The sequence below is a fragment of the Talpa europaea genome (genome assembly GCF_964194135.1).
Source record: "Talpa europaea genome assembly, chromosome: 13".
NCBI lineage: Eukaryota > Metazoa > Chordata > Mammalia > Eulipotyphla > Talpidae > Talpa > Talpa europaea.
This window is the reverse complement of record NC_140080.1, coordinates 76,543,075-76,563,651: the sequence shown is the minus strand read 5'-3', so window position 1 is coordinate 76,563,651 and position 20,577 is coordinate 76,543,075. Positions and strand designations below refer to the sequence as shown.

The window sequence follows — 20,577 nt, the reverse complement described above, 5'->3', positions numbered from 1 at the left end:
TATTTCCACTTTGGTGGTGGTATAGAGGCATTGAGACTTCCATATTCCAGATGAGGAAACAGATTAGCAAAGAAATGAAGAAACTTGCCCCACAAATTCAAAGTCATGTTTATGGGACTCTCAAGTCATAGTCTCTTTATTATAATGCCTATATGCTGACCCACGTGTAGAGTTGGAGAAACAAAACTGCTATATGTTAGAATTTATACTTTTTATTATACTTTTATTAAGAGTGTTGGTTTACAATACTATATATGACTTATTGGTATGGATTCACATCTCTTCAGGTGTATGTAACCACAGCACACCCACCACCCAAATACTCATGATCCTCCATTATAGTTTGTGCCCACCCTCTTTGCTTCCCTCCTCCTACCTTTGTCCTCTAGAAGCCGCCTTTCTACAGTCAGATTTCTAGGGTTTGTTTTGGTTTACTTTTGACTGTTTTATTTCTCTATATTCCATGTATGAGTGAAGTCATCCGGTATTTGACTTTGTCCTTCTGACTTCACTTAATGTAATTTCCAGTTATATCCACATTAAAAATGGCAAAATTTCTTTCAGCTGAGTAGTATCCATTGTGTATATTTACCACTTCTTAATCCACTTATTTGTTGTTGGGTGCTTTTGTTGTTTCTTTGGTTCTATCTTTTGGATATTGTAAATAGTACTGCAATTCACATAGGAGAACATATAATTATAAATATTAAAGTGATATTCTAAGTGTGAAAGCTCAGGAAAGACAGCAATCAGAAATGAGGCATTAGGAAAAGTGTTGAGAGATTAGAAAAAAAAGTCTTGTTTTTTATGTTAAAATTTCTGAGTGGTTACATTTGAATTTCCTGGATTAAAAAAGTAAAAAAAAAAAAAAAAACCCTCTTATTTCAAATACTTAAATGGAACCTCCTCCACATTGTCCATTGTGACTAGAGATGTGGGTTCTACTTCAGGAATGGGAGGTCATGCGTCCTGACAGCTTCATCAGCTGATAATATAATTTAAAAGCTCTTTTTTCTTAATCATGATATGTCTAATATACATCAGACACTGTGTGATGGTTACATAAGGATGGACACACTAGATAAGTCCCCTGCCATTATGGATCTTTGAGTTGTTCTGGCAACTGTAATGACAAACTCTAATAGTTATGAAAGATCAGTCCTGGGCATCATGGTACTTAAGCAGACATGAAATATCAGTATATGTTGAAGTCTGAAAGACTTGCAGGCAGCAGAAAGCCACAAGCAAGGAAAGAGATCTTTGGTTCTGTCAGTACATTTCCCATCTCCTCATTCATGCCCAGCTGCCCTTGCTCTACTGCATTGTGAATTAGTTTGGAATCATCTCAGCATTTGCTTTGCTCCTCTTCTTGAGGCCCCAGTATCCACAACAGAGTAGCTGATAAGTAAGTCTTCTACCTTCCTTTAAGGGATCAGAGGGTTTTGAGCAAAGATCAAAAAACTTACTAAGGGGGGAAAGAGGGTGTCACTTTATTTAATTACCCTTATAACTTCCTGTGACTCACTTTTCCTTTTTTTTTTTTAATATGTTGATGACTTGGTATTTGAAGGTTCTCAAGACTCCATTAGGAAGTCTTTATTTTTCACTTTCAACTTTAACCTAGAAACTTAGTATACCATTTTGTTATCAAGTAAAATTTTAGATATTAAAAGTATTTTCAGATTATAGCTGTACTTGAAGGGACAGAAGATGAAGAAACTGTCTACTATCGTAAATGGCAAATTACTGGACTTTAGATATTACTACAATAGAGGTGGTTTCAGAAAATGCTTCACAATTTTATATGTTCTGGGCACCAAAGTTCATTTAAAAAATCATAAAGCCTCTATGATATTTAAGCTTATTTATTTTATTGACTTCCATTGCAACTCATAAGAATTATTTACAAGTATTCTTAACAATTCATGAGGCCTATTATCTCAATTGAATCCACTTTGGGGCATTTCACAAACACCATGACAGTAACCGACCTTGATAGTTTTAAAACTCATTTTTTCCTACCTCAATAAAACATGATTAAAAATAAAAGAAAGGAAACTGTTTTCCCTCATATTTTTCTCCTGGTATCTTATTTTTTTGTTTTTTTTACTTTAACCTTGTGCTATAAGTCTGTCTTTGGAATATTTATAATTAAATATGTTTCAAAGTTATAAATAACTAGATGAAAATTATTCTAAAATTACCAAATTAATACTATTTTTTTTTTTTGTTATTGAGGAACACACTGAGTCTTAATAGTTTAGTGAAGCACAATTATTTTTTCTAAACATTATTTGGTAACTGTTACTGCAAGAAGTTGAAATAATGGGTAAATAATTTTATATAGCCTTAACTATTTTTTAAAAGATTTATTTATGCATATGAGTACTGGGTACAGGCCAGAGGTTTGGGGGGGTGAGAGGATTCACTAGAGACAGAGTGGGGAACAGAACAGGCAGATTGGCTGAAATACACTGCTGAGTGGAGCAGGGGGCGAGTCAGGTGAGGTCTGCTGTGCCATTTGGGTCACCTCCCTGGTGGGGGATCAAATTTGTGCTTCAGTTTCTGTGGATAGCTTGATAGTGCTGTGTCTTAACCCCTTGCGCCACCAGGGAAGTCCCCTTTAACTACTTTTTTTTTTTTAAAGAGAAATATTGATGACAAAATTTCTGAATTTGGTTGTACAGACAATTTATTTAAAAGTCACAAGCATTTTAATTTAAACTAAGAAAATGATCCATAAAAGAATATTACATATTCTCACAAAGTCCTACTACAGTGTTAGAGATCTCTAGAACATTCACATTGTCTATAGAAAAAGTTAACAGTTTAATGATCTGAACTGACATTTATCTAAACAGTAGCAATTTGTTTCCATATATGCAAGATATGCTGGCCAATATAAACATTAAAATGTTGATGCTGATTCCTGTTTAAAATCTAGATGACACAACTCTAACTCACTTAATGGAAAAGATTGAATTAACTTTTGATTTGTAGGGGTCATGGATAATGAAAACATATCACACAGACTAATTCTTGATAAGCACTGGGTTTGTTAGGCATTGCTTCCTATAAGAAGAAATAATTGACTGTTGCACATGTACAGTTCAGTTCACTGAAGAGGAAAGATGACTTCCCACCCAAAGTTTAAAACAAAAAAAAAAAGACTGGGGCTTCTGGCCTAGCTGTGTTTTAATTAGCAATGAGAAAGTGATATCATCACTATATTTCTGGGCCCAGGTTTTCTCATCTGCAGAATAAGAGTTGCAGCTGTTAATCACTAAATTGCCTATTAAATAGAAAAGTTCAAATATAGAGAATAACATGTAGGAAAGCATGATGGTTAAAGGAGACAAAACTCGTATGATAGAGCCATGAGAGAAATGACCCTATTAGAGCATGTAGTCAGGATTAATTGGAGATAAAGCTGGATATACAGTATAATATCAAATTTTATAGGGTCTTAAAACCAGGCAGATAAGTATAGATTTGATGTGGAAGCAAATGGATAGCCATTGGACATTTGAAGGTAGAAGAATTGCATAATGAATGTAGTGCTTAAAGATTAGTGGTACAGGAAATAAATTATGAATTGATGGGGGGAGGGAGGGAATCAGGATTTAGAACATCCACTCAGGAGACTGTAACTAAACAAAGGAAAGGTATATGCAGCAGTTTACAAGGTTTAGGACTCTGTAATCTCTGACGGTGGCTAAAAAAAAAAAGAAAAAGAAAAAAAGAGCTGGACCACAGTTAAAATGCTGTAAAACATATTTTATTCAGTACTATTACAATAGGGAAAATAGATCTCAGTGTAGAATCAGTTTGAGTTTCTAAGTAGCATGGGCAAATGTCATTTACAACCAAGGAGCAAGTTAGTTAGGGATTTGTAGATAGAAAATTATTAAGAGGAAACATCAAAGATAAGGGGGGCAGATACTGGATAAACCTACCTAGTAGGTCAGGCAGGAATGACCAGCCATTCCCAGGATGCTGGAGTTTGAGGAACCCACTTCAATCAAAATGATGAGATAGAAATATGGGGTATTCTGATTAAACCACAATAGAATTCTTACTAAAACTAAACAATGAAGAGACAAACACAGAATTCCAAAAGTCAACATGTAGTGGAAAGGTTCAGGGGAATCAAAGTAGAATTTGGTCCAAGAAAGAATCGTTGTAGTTCTGGTATTTATCTTTTCTGCTCATCAGTTTGTTCATTTGTATAGCGAGGAAGTGCTGACTTCTCAGTATTCCTCTAAAACTCTAGGGTGATCTGAATACAAGTTAATCTAAATGATAACAAATAAAATGATTTGTTTTTTACCAAAGTAGGAGGACCGATTCATAATTTTCCCCATTCTATCAATAGAAATATAAATTACTTTGTGTGGTAGACTTTTTAGAGCAATTATATATATATGCCATATATAATTTTTTATAATAGACTATCATGTACTCTAAGTCACTTAACAAATGCAATTTTGTCATGTAGGGTTTCTTATTCACTATTTTTATTGGTTTCATCCTATCAGCATTGCAATGGGGATGGCTAAAATGCAATGGATGAAATTGTCTGATAACACAGTCATACTGCCTTCTTCCAAGATGCCTTCCTGTAGGTTTTATCAGCAGGAAAACAGCTCCCAGTATGAGTGACCTCCAGGAATAAACTAGGAAGCCAGCTGTGATAAGAAATATCTTTAAGTGGATTTGTACAACCAGAGGCAGTCATGAAACTTTGAGTATTTAAGGAAGTAAAAGTCAAACAGACAGAAAAAGCATGCTCTATAAGGAAAGAAATTTGATGCCCTCAAAGACTAAGATTCATCTTTTGTCCCTTAGAATAAGACAAATGATTGAATGACTGAAATGGAGAATAAACAAGGAACATGGAATAGCATTTTGGTTGATGCAGATCTAACTGGGATAAACATTTACCCATAAGTTAATCTAGACTTCACTTTACATGTATGGGAATCAGTAAATAACTTAAAGCTTTATCTATTAAGTTTAGAGATTTGATTCTCTTTTCCTTGTATCTCCATCTTCCAGCATCCAAATCTCACTCTCCTTTAACTGTGTATCGTCTGGGGAATGGCAACATTACTTAAAGACCTTTAGCCTAAAATAAGTGATTAACCAAATGGTAACATAATTATCTATCAGGCTCTGATCTAGGTAACTCCCCTATTGCTTTGGATAATATAATACTGAATAGTCCTTATCTAGGTACTTTTTTTTAAAAGGATTTATTTTTATACAAGGACAGGAGTACAGGCCAGAGATGCAGGAGGGTGAGAGGATTCACCAGAGACAGAGTGGGGTCAGAACAGGCAAATGGACTGAAATACACTGCTAAGGGGAGCAGCAGGCGAGACAGGAGAGGTCTGCCACAGCATGTGGATACCTCCCTGGCCAGCCACGAATCGAACCGGTGCTGCAGAGGCTGCGGACAGCTTCACAGCACTGCGCTCAACCTGCTGCGCCACCAGGCAGGCCCCTTACCTAGGTACTTTACAGCTTAGTGATGGGAATAAGAACAAAGCACATAACTTACAATACAAAGAGAACTCTTAAGTGCCAAAACCTGGAGCTGTTCAGTACTGAGCAGGTTTTTCAAGAGGAAACACAAGCAGAGGACCACTATCAAAATCTATTTTCATAATATAATCTCAATGAAACTAATCTCCAGATTTCAAAAAAAAAAAAAAGAGAAGAAAAAGTGGCAAAACAACTCCTGTCCCTCAAAACGGATCCGGTTTAACTTTACATACCAATTTCTGTTCCTATAGTTAGTCTAAAATACTTGTGCCCTGATTGAGGCACAGCCCCCCTCCCACCCCATTCAGAACTTATTCTTTCACATAACCCCTATTTCGAGTTACCTATGGACACTTCCTTCTAGGGATCTAGTGCTGGCTTTAACTAGACAAGGAAAATCTGTATGAGCTTGGTCACATAATTTATTATATCTATTGTTTGATTTCTTTTTTTCATACTGAATTGGTCTTAATAATATATACCACGAAGGTAAGTCATGTGCAAAATTCCAATGTAACCCCTAGTACAATTGAACCATCAATAGCATTTTTCCATTTCCTGTTCTCTTATGCCCAAACTATTGGTCATTGAGTCTACTTTCTTGAGAAATTAGAAAACTTTCTTTCTCCAATCCCTTTCTACTGTAACCTTTCAAGGTTTTTTTTTTTTTTTTCCTATTTGTTAGCTCAAACTCTCAATAGTACTTAGTGTTTATTGGATAATCAAAGTGAGGATTTTAACCCAGGAAGCAGACCTACAGATTAACTCTGTAAGAACTGTCCCAATAAAAACAGGTTTGAATTTAGTTTATTATAGGTTAAGAACAGTGTGCCATTGACATTGATAACATAATGATTCTTGATAGTGGGGGCTTCTAGTTCTAAGTTATCTGCACCTAAATGCATGCTGATACTGCAGGAAGGCAATTCAGGATTTAATTTTTTTCTCCTTTCTTGTGATATACTGGAAAGAAACAAAACTGACTGGGTCCCCACTGTAAAATAATTTTTTATTTGAAAAGACTGACTTTACTTTCAGGCAGCATATTGTGAAGATGGCTTTACTCTCTTGCCTGCTCAACCAGCAGTAGAATACCCAGGACATTTTACAGTATGTTTACATATTGCTTCTCCATGGAAACTCTCTTCAGAATTACTACAAGAAACCTTAAAGGTGTTTTCTCTGCCTTCAACCTCTTTTTTCCTCTATTATCCCCATTATTGTCAGACCAAGCCTACTGAAACAGGATTGTAAGTTACTTTTCTCCTGAGAAAATTCTCTTGAGTTCTTGGTTTACTGTCATGTCAAATGCAAAATCTGGTTGTCAGGGTTTTCAGTACTATGACTTCACTAACAGGAGGATGCTTGTTCACTAGACCTCACTCAGACTGCTTTGTGTAGCCTTATTTCCCACCTGAAGCATCCATGGGAGTTATGCACCATCTGCCTCTCCCTTTTTTTCAAGCCCATATTTCTGCTATCTGAGACACCCATCAGTGTTCAGCTAGTGTCTTTCATGGGGCTTGGGAAGTGTTAGAAGTGCCCTGACATCTGAGACATCTGAGCATAATTGCCACTGCCCTCCTGGAGACCTTCCTAGAAAGCTGCTCTTTAGAATTCTTGTCATATGTGCTCTTGGCTGCTGTTTTGTGGTTATACCATGCCAGTGCAACTGTCTGTATGGGCCTGAAATTTGTTTTGTTGCACAGAGGGGCCCCTAGTTGGTTTAATGTTCTGCTTTTGCTGTCTTAAAATTATCAATTTTGAAGAAAGATCACACATTTTCATTTTGTCCTGGGCTCTGTGAATAATATAGTTAGCCCTGCATTGCAACTTCAGCATTTATTTTGAGTTGTATTAAGGTAAGAGCTTCACTGGAGTCATCTTCCTTCTAGGTAGATTGCTGGTGTCGGTGTCTTCCAGGGTTCAATATCATATTAGAATCAAGGCTTCCAGGTTTTTTTTTTTCCTTCAGCACTAAAATTAAAGGATTTTAACCAACATCCTCAATCTTAACATGCTGTTTTATTTTCTATGAAACAACCTTTCTGTTATTTTTTTTTGGAATCTTATAGTAATATCATCGAGTAAGTCTACAAAAATGTTCTGTAAACATTACATTGGAACATATAATCAGATTTACTCTTAGGTAATCTGTCACTCCAAGGCCTATTGACATTGAGGATATTGTCCCTTATCTGAAATCTTATAAAAGAAATTGCTTTCAGCAATATGTGCTCCGGGAGAGATTTGTGTCACCTGACATATTAGTATGTTGTTGTTATTGACCATAAAAGTGAAGTAATTGATCATGTGTCCATTGTAGTTGAGGTTGTCTAGAAGTTGAGTCAAATTACCAGGTCAGACTGTGTTTTCACTTGATCCTAGTGTTGATGTTGTAATTTCCATCTGTTCTTTGCCATATTTTTTGTTTTATTATGTATTATTTTAAGCCATCTCAAATCTTACATGCCCATCACATAGTAAATACTCAATAAATATTTGATGAATGAGGCCTTATTCCATGATATAATAATGCATTCATAAGTATGAGTGTCAAATATTGAAAAACAGATGATAGATAAATTTATAATGATGGAGATAGTTATATTCTCTTAAAACTCCTATAGTATTCTTATATTTTCCTTTTCCTTTTAGCATGTTATCAGTATTTATAAAAACCTTTTTTTAATTTATATTTTTTGAACATACTTCTGACATCAGTTTGAAAATGAACTACCACACGTAGAGATTTCCATTTTCCAGATTTTACATTTATTAGGATAACTTTACTTTCATTATTTTTATCATATTTTTATTCTTTTTTTAAAGATTTATTTATTTATGGATACAAGGGCTGGGGTACAGGCCAGAAGTGTGGGGGGTGAGAGGATTCACCAGAGACAGAGTGGGGAACAGAACAGGCAGATCGACCGAAGTACACTGCTTAGGGGAGCAGCGGGCAAAGTCAGGAGAGGTCTGCTGTGCCATGTGGCTTGCTCCCTGGCCAGCGGGGAACTGAACTCGTGCTGCAGAGGCTGTGAACAGCTTCATAGGTTGTGTCTTAACCCCTTGTGCCACCAGGAAAGCCCCATATTGTTATTTATTTTAAAATATAAAACACAATCAACAACAGTATCCCTCTCCTGAAAATCTCTAAAAACTGAATTGCAGGCCCCAGATGTTTACCATGCAAATGTGGAATTTAGACTGTAAGTGGTTGTTTGAGGGTGGATTTACATAACCTTTGGAAGTGGGTTGCATGAAAGTTGAGGAGCTTTTCACAAGTAAATATCACATTTCATTTCCTCTACCAAGTCCTCTTTGCTTTCCTCCTGTGAACAGCTCTTGCCCTTCTCTGAACTCTCATGGTTCATTTAGCACTTAATTGCTCTTCATTTGTTATAGCCCGATCTCTTTGTGTCTCTCCAACTCATGCAGGGCCATGCATTTTTTACACTACTGTTTCAATACTACCACTTGGCATAGTATTATTTAGGTGTGTGACTCTATATTTCCTTTATTTGTTTTAGTTCTTTTTACTAGAAGGATAAATTTTATGTGGGATGTGGTTATCATGAGTATGGCAACCAGTATAGGTGATGAGATGTATGTGTTGTACCAGGAAAGGCCATTATGTTCTTAGTGCAAGTGTGTTCATGTGACAACACCACTAGTTAAATGCAATGGAGAACTGGTTCAGTCCCAAAGTTTCCAAACACCTGCTCAAAATACTTTGACAAGAAATTGAGATGTGATATTGAATTTTTTTCAAAATTAGGGGAATTGTCACTATTTTAATAGAAGTAAGCATATCAAAGGAAACTGATCCAGCTGCTGTGTTATACCCAGAATAGCTTTCAAGATATTTGGAATGCTTATGTTTGTGTGTTTCGTGCAGTGAGTTTGTTTCATAGATAGTTTGCTGCTCATGGATAGCAAATGGAATCTAGTAATGTTCCTGAATAATTAACTAACAAGTTTCATTTATAGCAGGAAGTAAATGAAGAAGATGTTAACATTCAGGATACACACAGAACATAAAGCACAGGGATCTTTAATTCATGGGTAAATGGAGACGGAAGCAACGTGTTGAACACAGCATTTTTCCTTATAAAGTCATTTTAGTATCATATATTATTAAGTTGATACATAACTGTGGAGCTTCTGCTCTGTCTCCAGTGCATCTTTAACATGCATACACACACATATATATGCTATGAAAGAGCTGGTCAGGATAAGGTTAGCTGAGAGGAAGTATCCTTAACTGTATCTGTTTTATGGTGATATCTTAATTGTGTCTGTTTTATTGGTGTAAAGATGGTCCTATTTGAAAATGAAAAGCCTATTTTTCTAATTAAGCATATTTGAGAAATACTTCTGCATTTCTATTTAGAACAGCTCAAAGAGGATCTCATGCCTGTTTTCTTGGTGGAAGGTTCTATTTTGCTGGATTTGTACCAGAGATAATGGGCTTAATTTGCATTGTATTTTAAAAAAATCCATCAAAGCACACTCACATCTGTTCCCTCATTTGATCCTTTCTCAGCCCTGTGAGACCTGTAAGTATGTGTCCGAATGCCTCTTAGCCTAAGCTGAAATTGGAGGCAATGTGGGGTTAGGTGAATTGTCAGAGGATACATTTGAAATGAATAGTCTGGGAGCCATGTACTGTGCCTCCCAGATTCTGTGTTTTCAGATCATAAAGTGGACTCTTACACACATAATTACACGACCCTAGGTATAGGTGCAAAGTAAAATCAACTAGCAAGCTCTTTAAAAAAAAAAAATGCTAGTTTTGGAACTTTGGACTTGGGGACTCCAGATCAGGTGCAAGCCCTAATATGTATATTTTTAATAGAATATATGTGTAACTTGGTCTGGTTAAATAGAACTATTTGATTAACTCATTCATTCATCCCTATTCTCTGATTTTACCTTTATGTATTTTGTCTTCTAACACGTTACTGAATTTTTTCAAATTTGTTTTTTTCTCTAAGGTGTAGAACTGTTGAGATAGTTATTATTTTTTTATGTCTCAGAACAATCTCCAGTTGAAATTTTAAAATATCCCCCATTCAAAATTGAAAAATATTTATTTCTAACCACAAAATAAAATTCTTATCTAGGAAAAAATTAATAATAAACATATCAATGAATCATAAATAAATGCATGAAAATATTTTACCCTAAATTTTATTAAAAATAAAATAATTTCATAGAGGTATTGGTGGAAAAGGAAGGAAAAATGTCAGTTTTATATGAAGTTAGAAAAAGTGTCAGCAATACAATGTCTTTGGTGCGATTGGCACTATTTCTCAAAAGTAAAGTGTGTGTTCTTTTTTGATCTAGCAGTACTGCTTATCAGGTATACATAAATCTGTGTGACATGAATGTTAAAGAATATACATTGTGGCATTGTTAGTAAGGAAACAAGGAAATTTAAATGTACTTTTCAAAAATAACTAGTTACATAATTATGCTTATTTATGAAAAGGAATTATGATACAGCCATTGAAAATAATAAACAATATTTACATATGCTTATATGGAATTGTCTGCAAGGTATATTTCTGTTAAATTTTAATTAAGGGTTAAAGTAAAAAATATATATATTTTCCCATTTGAGTTTAAAAGTTGTATAAAGATAGAATGCAAATCTGAACTTGTTTTATACATAAATGCTTTATGCAAGGATGAAGAAACTACTAAATGTGATACATTTGGGAAGGACAACTGGGATTTTGAGGTGGAAAGAGAACTAAATGTCACATACTCTTTTCAGATGTTTTGAATGTGTATTAATTTCAGTAAATACTGGATAAAAATAATCACAAAGCTCAAAATAATTGACAAGTAGAATTAACTATAAGTTGTAAAATAAATCTTTAGGTAGTTTGTATTTTTATTATTGTTCCAATAATAAATGCATAGCTAATGTAACAAATCCATTTCTATTTCATTAAAGATCATTTCTATTTGAAAAATGATGAAAAGTTTGGGAAACATCAGAAATTTCAGGCCATACTCCTCTAGTTGATCCATATCAACTATGAGATCCTGATTGAGACATACGGTTTTTAAATCTAGAGAATGTGAAAACTATGAGGGACCCCAAATATTTTATAATCCAGCCATGTTATAGAGATGAAGAAACAAGTTGGCTGGGATATTTTTCTCCAATGTTAGTACATTTCTCTTACATGGTAAAATTTAGAATTTAGTTATAGTAACACTTGATACTAAATAAACTGATCCAGTGCTAGGAAGAGTACATGAATTCTTGAAATCAACTCTACATTAGCTGGCTATCCCATCCTTGAGAAAGTCTTTTCTCTCTGAACTCCAGTTCTTTTAACTGTGACACGATTGATTGAAAATAGTGACACAATTGGTTGAAAGCAGTTATATTGTTTTATCTGTTCCATATTGAGGAAAAACTATTTAAGAGCTTGCCTCACCAATTCAGTATCTTATTAAATTTCTTACTCTCTGGTTTTGTTAGGTATCTCACTTTTCCAAAAAACCTGAATCTGTATAAATGCTGCTCTCCTTCAAAAATCAAACAATGTTTAAATTGGATTTTCATTTGTTAGGTAATTGCTCTGAACAGGGTATTTTAGTAGTTCTGAATAAAGTAATTCATAGAGTAGTTGTAAATCCTGGGCAAATAATTCATATCTTCTTTAAAGTTATCTATTATAGTTCAAGCTCATATGAATCTTCTTTCTTTGAGTACTTACCATATAAATTGCCCAAATCACAGTGTGTTTCAGCATTGCTTGTTCCATAGCCAGAGTCTGAGTTTCATGTAACCCATTGCATCTTTCTAAATAACATTTGTAATTTTAACAATGGATTCAGAACAATAGTGGATGAACAAATATTTCAGACTGAGCAAATATTTAATTTTAATTACCACAGAAGTGTAGCTCAGATTGGGATATAACATGAAAAGTTATAACAATGGTATCTCCCAGGTTGGCAAATTGTATATTGTAGAAGGCATTATTATCTTTCAAAGCTGAGAGGAAAGAAAATGAAGAGTCAACAAAATGTAGAAAAGACCCAAGACTCAGCAACCAAGATGCCCCTCAGTGTAGGCCCCTCAGTGAGACAAATCTAAGAGACAACAATATCACTAGGTCTAGGATCAGTCATGTTGCTTCCTACCTTCATTCACAAGGTAGTCGGAGTTAAACTCTAGTTTGATTCTACGTTTTTGAGAAGATCAATTCTTTAGGTTTTAACGTTAGGAGTATACAAATTTATATTTTCATTTGGTAAAAAATTAGGTTATTAATTAGACAACCACTGAAAGTATATACAGTGTGGGGGTCAGGGCACTGACTCCAATGTAGTTAAAATTCCAACTGCAACTCCCCAAGTATTGGTTTCAGGATCTGGCTTGAAACCAAAATCCACAGATGTGCAAGTCTTTCTTAGTTGGTGTGTGGTAGTACTGAGTTCTACATCAACAAATTCAACTAATAATAGATTTGGGTTGAATCTCTGAATACAGAACTTGCAAGATAGGAAAAAAATAGCCACAAATAAATGAACTCATATAATTCAAACTCATGTTATTCAAGAATCAAAGGTAATCAACACATAATTCCTAAAAATTCATGAGTAAATCTACTTAACATATGTTCCCAATACATCTTAAATCTTTAATGAGTAAAACTCAATGCTGAAAAATTAAAAATTTGGTACTTTTAGGTTTTATATAGTTTTTCTATATCTAAAATCCATAAACATGCTTCTAGTAATTTCTATCCAAACTACTTAGTCTCATTATTTGTCTACTTTTACTTTTTTTTTAATATTAAATGTTGGCTTCTCTATTTTAAATTCTATAAAAATTTTGCTCTTTTTTTTGCAGGCAGAATTCACAGCCATGCGGGAGCAGTACATGAGAGGTGGGGAAGGTTTCATTATCTGTTACTCTGTCACTGACCGCCAATCATTCCAAGAGGCCGCCAAGTTCAAAGAGCTCATTTTTCAGGTCCGCCACACCTATGAAATTCCTCTGGTGCTGGTGGGTAACAAAATTGACCTGGAACAGTTCCGCCAGGTGAGTGCCAGTTTTATGTGTTAGTTCTGTCTTTTTCCTTTGAGGATAAATTGTACCAAGTATGGTTGCTTTTCCAAGTTCATACTGAGAATTATAGAAATAAATGATGCATGTGACTTTTCTAAAATGTAACAAAAATAACTCTGTGGCCCTGTAGTAGATTATTAGCTGTCACGATAGATCCCTCATGCTATTCTGTAGTATCCTTACTACCCTTCAAGGAGGAGGTAGACTCTTTCCCCCATCTTCTTGAATCTCCACTGGCCCTATCATTTATTTGGAGCAGTGCTATACAGTAAAAGTGATGCTTATACCTTCTGATGTTGAGCCTTAAAAATTCTGCATGTTCTGTCTTGGCCTTTTGAAATGTTTGCTCTTGAGGTCTAGCCACTATGTCAAAACTCTAAGTGAAATGTAGGGGGAGCTTTGTGTTCAAATCCTCACAACTGTCCCTGTCAAGACACTGTCTATAAGAACAAAGTCATTTTGCATTCTAGCACCAAACAAGATGTGCAAATGGCCAACAGGCATATGAAAAAATGTTCAACATCACTTGTCATCAGGGAAATGCAAATCAAAACTACCATGAGATACCATCTTACACCAGTGAGAATGGCACATATTAAAAAAACTAGCAACAACAAATGTTGGCGAGGGTGTGGAGAAAAAAGGAACTCTTCTGCACTGTTGGTGGGAGTGCAAACTGGTCCAACCACTGTGGAAAGCTGTGTGGAGATTTCTGGACCTACTAAACATAGAGCTTCCATATGACCCAGCAATTTCACTCCTAGGTATTTACCCAAAGGACACAGAAACATCAATTCCAAAGAACACCTGCACCCCTATGTTTATAGCAGCACTGTTTACAATAGCTAAGCTTTGGAAACAACCCAAATGCCCAAAAATAGATGACTGGATCAAGAAGATGTGGTACATATATACCATGGAATATTACTCAGCATTCAAAAAAGATAAACACATGCAATTTGCTGCAACATGGATGGCGCTGGAAGGGATCATGCTCAGCGAAATAAGCCAAAAAGAAAAAGAAAAATACCGGATGGTCTTACTCATAGCAGGAATCTAGAAAACTTAAATAAGGGACCAGGAAAATGAATAACTATAAGAAAGTGAAAATCAAAATCAACAAAAAACTATGAACCAGAGACACTTTTAGGGGGGCGGGGGCGGGAGGGGAGGGATTGGGGTCAGAATGGGGGGCTGCAATTGTATGGGGAATATAACAATAAAATTTATAAAAAAAAAAAAAAAGATGTATAACATCATAAGATAGCCTAGCCAACCCACACAGGACAGACAGTTGAGTCTTGTCTGTATTTCTGACCCGAAGAATCATGGGCAAACATGTTTTGGAGTAATTTTTTTAAGCAGCAATAGATAATCAAAGCAGGACCTACCTGCTTTCCAGAATCAGAACAAGCCATTACTTCTCAAGTTGAATAAGAAATGACTCCTATATACCATCAGTCTGCTTCAACCTGTTCCTGTTATCATTTTGATCCTCACTCTCATAACATCTCAAAAAAATAATAATGGATACAGGCAGACCATGTTTAGTATAGAGGATGATTCATGACCATATTTCATGTAGTTTGTTATAGTTTATGCACATTTTAGTTAAAGGTTATCAGGACCTAAAGAGCAAAAAGTGGTGGTCTCCTCTCACACCTCTGTGGGTTAATGAAATCCTTTTGAGAAAACCGTAAAACAAAAACCTGAATCAAAAAAAACAAAAACAAAAACCTGAATCAGGAACCGGCAAGTAGACTCTTTTTGTCCATTGCTGAAAAGTTGCATGCAAATAAAAGTTTTGTAAATCAAATTCTCTAAATTAAGTGGCTTATTGCAATTTGAGATGTTTTATTTTTATGTGCATTGACTAAATTTGAACTGGATTTTAGTAGTTGTTGTAGTTGATGAGTTCTGTTTAGACTGTTCAAAAGTATCCTGCTAATGAATCCATCAGCTCAGGTAAGAATCTTCACTAAAACTGTTTTCTCCTATGTGAATTTTTGTGGTTTTGTGCCTAATGCATTTTAAGTTTTCTTACAGTGAAAAGGTCTCATATAGAGTCAATGTTTATAAATTTATGCTTAACGTGGAAACACATTCCTGTGATTTAGTGCAGTATATTTTTGTGGTGACATTTTTGTATAATTTACATGACAGTTTAAGCATCTTAAAGTGGCAGTCAGCTATCTTTTGGAGCTATAATATTTGTTTTTCACCTCTGCATCTGTTTGCTGCCTTGTTTTGTAGTTTCCCTTTGTGCAAAAGGAATGCTGATGAGGCTTATGACATGGCAGTGTTTACTGTGGCATCATTTTACATGCCACAGTCTTTCCTCACAAAATTGAATGTATATGTATTCTCAAAGTTCAATGTATATGTATTCTCAGATACTTGACAGAAAAGAAGTTAGAGGTTAAGGACTGAGCCCTTCAGATTCTCCTCTGAATAGCAGGGATGCTTCTTTTAGGGGGAGGTACTTCTCAGAATTCCTAGAAGAAACAAACATTTAATTGGACATTAGTCGAGAGAGCTATTAGTGCCTCTGCAAAAATTGGTGAATTTGAGAAAATCAGGCAGTAGTTAATCAGATTCTCTCTAAGGTCACTGGTTTCCTTGATTCCCACACCAGCCTGGTATTTGCTGTCCCTTCACCCTCCTGGCACTGTGACTGCTTTCCATGGCTCAGGGGGGTCCTTGGCATCTCACAAAGGATGTTCAACTGGACCCCTACCTCTGCCTGAGGAACAGCAGATTAGCAGTGCTGTGAACCACAAGCCTCACAAACAACAGTAAAACATACTGAAAACAATATGAAGCTGAGTGATTTAACAGTGTTAACAGACTTCCTTTTAGATAAAAGCAAGTAAACAAGATAGTTACCACAAGTCCAAAAACCATGAAAACTCTGTTGCAATATTTTAAAAATGTTCATGTACCAATATCTCCAATAATGAAGTGTTGATATGCAAATGTGGCTTCTGGCTGTGGAGTTTGTGATGGAAATAATTATTACTATAATTATACTGTGGTTTTTCCTTTTAATTCAAATGCTTTTAATTCACACTTTATTTCAACGCTATAACTGTTCTGTACACTTGTAATCATTTGATGGAGGATGGTATTTGAGAAGTGACTATATTTATAGAAATTGACTTTAATAAACTATTGCTGTTAGTGGCAGAATGAAGACTAAAATCTAGATCATGAGCACTCTTTGTTACATCCATATTTAAAGGGTATTTCTTTTCTTTATTAAAAATGCAAATTAACCTAAACAAAGATGCTGATACCTGCATCGTCTACACTTCAAAGGAGTTTTATAAAGATTGCTAGAGTAATAAAGTTGAACTCTCTCTGGAAAGACCCAAAGCAAAACATCCTAGTGTTTTTGCTTCATGCTGAGAGACAAGGGTGGGAAATTCACCATGGTGCTACTTTTCTCAGTCTATGTTGAAAAGGGATGAAAGGAAATAGTACTGATGAGGAAACTGATTTAGAAGAGTAGACATCTGCATTTTTAATGCATTTTGGTGAAAAGATTCTTCTTAAGGAAAATAAAAAAAAAATGGTGCCTATATTTTTAATTTATCTTTATTCATTTTGAGCTAAAACATTGGAAGTCTGATTAAAGTAATACTCATGTCAGTGAATAATACTCATGTTGATGCATCTAAATGTATTTTCAAGGCTCTGTGCCAGGCACTTAACGCACATATTTTATTCCTCACCAAAAGTCTAGGAAGTAGGCTGCTTCTGAGATACCTGTTCACCTGAGTCAATTTAAGCTTTAATAGATTCAGTAACTTGCTGAAGGTCACATATCTAGAGCTGAAAGGTAATGCCCTGTGTGTTCCGATTTCAAATTTCCCTATGCTATATGGTTAGCCTATTTTTTCATGAATTTTCTTACATAAAATTCAAGATCTTAGCATGTGTTTCAGAGGATGGAAAATAAGCAATCATATTTTGTTGGCAAGTTGTATCTGACAGGATCAGAATAACTTCACATGTGGCGTGAGAAGCTCCAGGCCCAGGAAAGACTAGTTGTACCAGAAGTTGGGAGGGAGAAAAGGAGGGGAAAACAAGAGTAAGGGAATAAGGTGCAAAACTATTTAAATACACTGTTTTGCCATCAACTAAACAGATGTAGGCTACTCTAAAGCCTTTTTTAAATTCCCCAATATTAGATCTCAGAGTTTCCTTGATCTTTATCTCTATCATGTGTTCTGGTGTTACAGTGGGAAGTGAAAGGGGGTAATACCCGTTGTCTGTATTTGGGCAATGCTGACTGACTGTGCAAAGTAATAGAGTTCTATGAACGGAAAGAAAGCCAGGGATTTGGGAGCTAGATTAGAAAAATTCTATGTCAGGGCAGACCACAAACTGTTTTATCCTGAAGACAGAACATGACAAACCCCTCAGTGCTGACAGCCTAATTGCAACTTAATACTCAGCTTGAGGCCATGAAATTCAGCTTTCACAGACTAACCGTGTGAACGTTGATTTGGGATTCTGAAAGAACTGTTGTTTAGCTACTCTTCAGTGAGATATCTAATGAAAAAAATTCCATTCCTATACTGAGAGGGGAACATGGAAGCTGTGGGAATTAGGAATTGCTGTATTAGGGGGAAAATAACACCTGTTTAGAGTTGTATCAAGCCTCAACTGATCTTTGCAAAGTGGTTGCAATGTTAGAACACAATTTAGGGCTGAGTGATCCATTTTTTGTCCTCAAAAACTTTTTCAGAGGATCTGTTCATATGAAGTAGGCAGGAACTCATATTAGCAACAAAATTAAATGTTGACTATATGGCACTATCCTTAAGTTCAAGCATGTTGAAGGTCAGGAAAGATCAACGTGGTCATCATATTTGAGGGAGAAAGATGCTCCATACAGAAGCAGCCTGACCATGTGGGAGGGATCAGGTGAATGGTGATGGCCCTTTCAGGAAGGGCTAGCATATCTAGAGAATGGGAAGTAAATGGTGAGGTTATGAATGTACACAAGTGATGGAGTGCTTGAGAAGGTCAAAAGACCATCATATCCCATAATTTTATATCAAATATCTTCAGGTTAATTTCATAGACAGGACCTGCCTTGAAAATATACTCAAAATACAAATATATACCAGAGTATATTAGATAAACTACAGTGTTTTTAATTGCAAGTGTCACTTAAATTTTAAGAATGAAATATGAAAGATTAACATTTCATTTGTCTTTCTTCAGTACATAAGGTTATTTCTGCAAATACATTTTCCAAATAGTGTCTTATTTTTTAAGGAAAGAAAAGGTTTGATAATTTACCTATTGTTTTGTGGATAAACATTCAAGTTTAAAGATCTAGTTTATTTTTCCTCCTGATAGCAATTTCTTTATATGCAATTTCATTTAATTAAAAATGTATATATTAACTCCAATTAAGATAGAAAACAAAACCAAGTTTAGAGTTTTATGTAATTTATGCAAATTGATAGGTTGCGGAAGTGGAATTTGTACCCAAGTCAATTATTCTGATTCTCCCATATGTTTTTAGCTACCATTGCTTTTTTATTCTATTAAATATTTAATAATCATTCTGTGAGTAACAGGCACTTTTATAGAATCTGGTCTTTCAGGAGTGAGTATGGCAGATAAAACTCTTATGGGTCAGAATCTAAATTATAGTAAATGAGATTTATAATTAACAGAGTATGAGTGTATCCTGACTGCACACAACAAAAATGGTTCTATGAATAAAACGATTCACACATATATATGTGAACATTGTACTCCAGTGTGGTATAATGCAGCTTCATTCTCAGTCTAGTTTTTTTGGGTGGGGCAAAAATGGAAACAGAATCTAATTAAAAGACTTAGCAATGAGGATAAAAAAAAAGTGATAACCTGGGCGAAAGCAGTAACACTTAACTCTGCATGCATTCCGTATTAATGCAGCACACTGACAAGATGACAGGTGACCAATTGCGATGAGGTTTGGAGACCCCTCACATTGGGAACCACCAGGGCTAGGAGAGTTTGCCCCTAAGTTGTTGCATTATCACATAATTTAGTGTTCATGATGCACTTTCACAATGTGATTAGAAATATTTGATAAATGCAATCTAACAAAGAATAGGGTCAAAGTACTCATATAGTCCTTCATATTAACCTTTACTAACATAATTACTGTGTCTTTGGACAAATTGGTGGCAGACAAAAGATGTACACCCAGTGGTATTCTCTGCACCACCACCTTCTATGTGAGAGAAGCACAGATGCTCTTGGGCCTGGGTCTCCTAGTGCCCCAAGTTGGAGGGCAGGAGGAGACAGGGTTATGTAGGCACTGGCTATATCAGTGCATTGGTCTTCCTGCCATAGAAGACACGGTGAAGCAGATCCTGCAGTAGTGGAGGTTTCTCATTACATGTTGGACTCCTGTCCATATCTTTTGAAGGCTAACCTGTTTCCAAATTATAAAATTATAAAAGCCAATAGTTGGTTAGTAGCAAAATGCAGACTCCTATCAATGATTTTCCAACCACTAAATAATGTATCCTTTGCATCATTACAAAGTCACTTGGCTGAGCTCTAGAGGAATATTTCCCCATGCATAGTCACATTTTATTTCTACCCTGTGCTCATGCTGGACACCTAATATTCTGCCTTTTGAGTCTCGTCATCTTTCTCTACTCAAAGTCTAGATCAAAGTATGTTGATTCTGCCATGCCTTAACCAAAAATCATTCCACAGAGAACTTTGCTTTTGATGACTTCTTTCAGTATCTAGCTTATACTTCACCTGATGCTATAATTTTATTTGTCCTGGGCATACTTATTTTTCCCTGAATTCTGTAAAGTCAGTATTTAATTTCAATTCTATTAAGTCCTCATAGAGTTCATTCCTAGCTAATATCTAGGGGATGTTGCATAAGCATTGAT

At 35.4% G+C, this 20,577-nt stretch overlaps 1 protein-coding gene across 1 annotated transcript in view; it reads left to right on the top strand.

The window, feature by feature from the left end:
* RIT2 (Ras like without CAAX 2) overlaps window positions 1–20,577 on the top strand; it is a gene marked incomplete at both ends in the record, with an annotated part of 346,669 nt that overhangs the window by 172,277 nt on the left and 153,815 nt on the right. Inside the window, one exon of the mRNA XM_084252173.1 lies at window positions 13,433–13,624. Within this exon, the coding sequence (XP_084108299.1) occupies window positions 13,433–13,624 (192 nt within the window). The remainder of the gene's footprint in view (window positions 1–13,432; window positions 13,625–20,577) is intronic.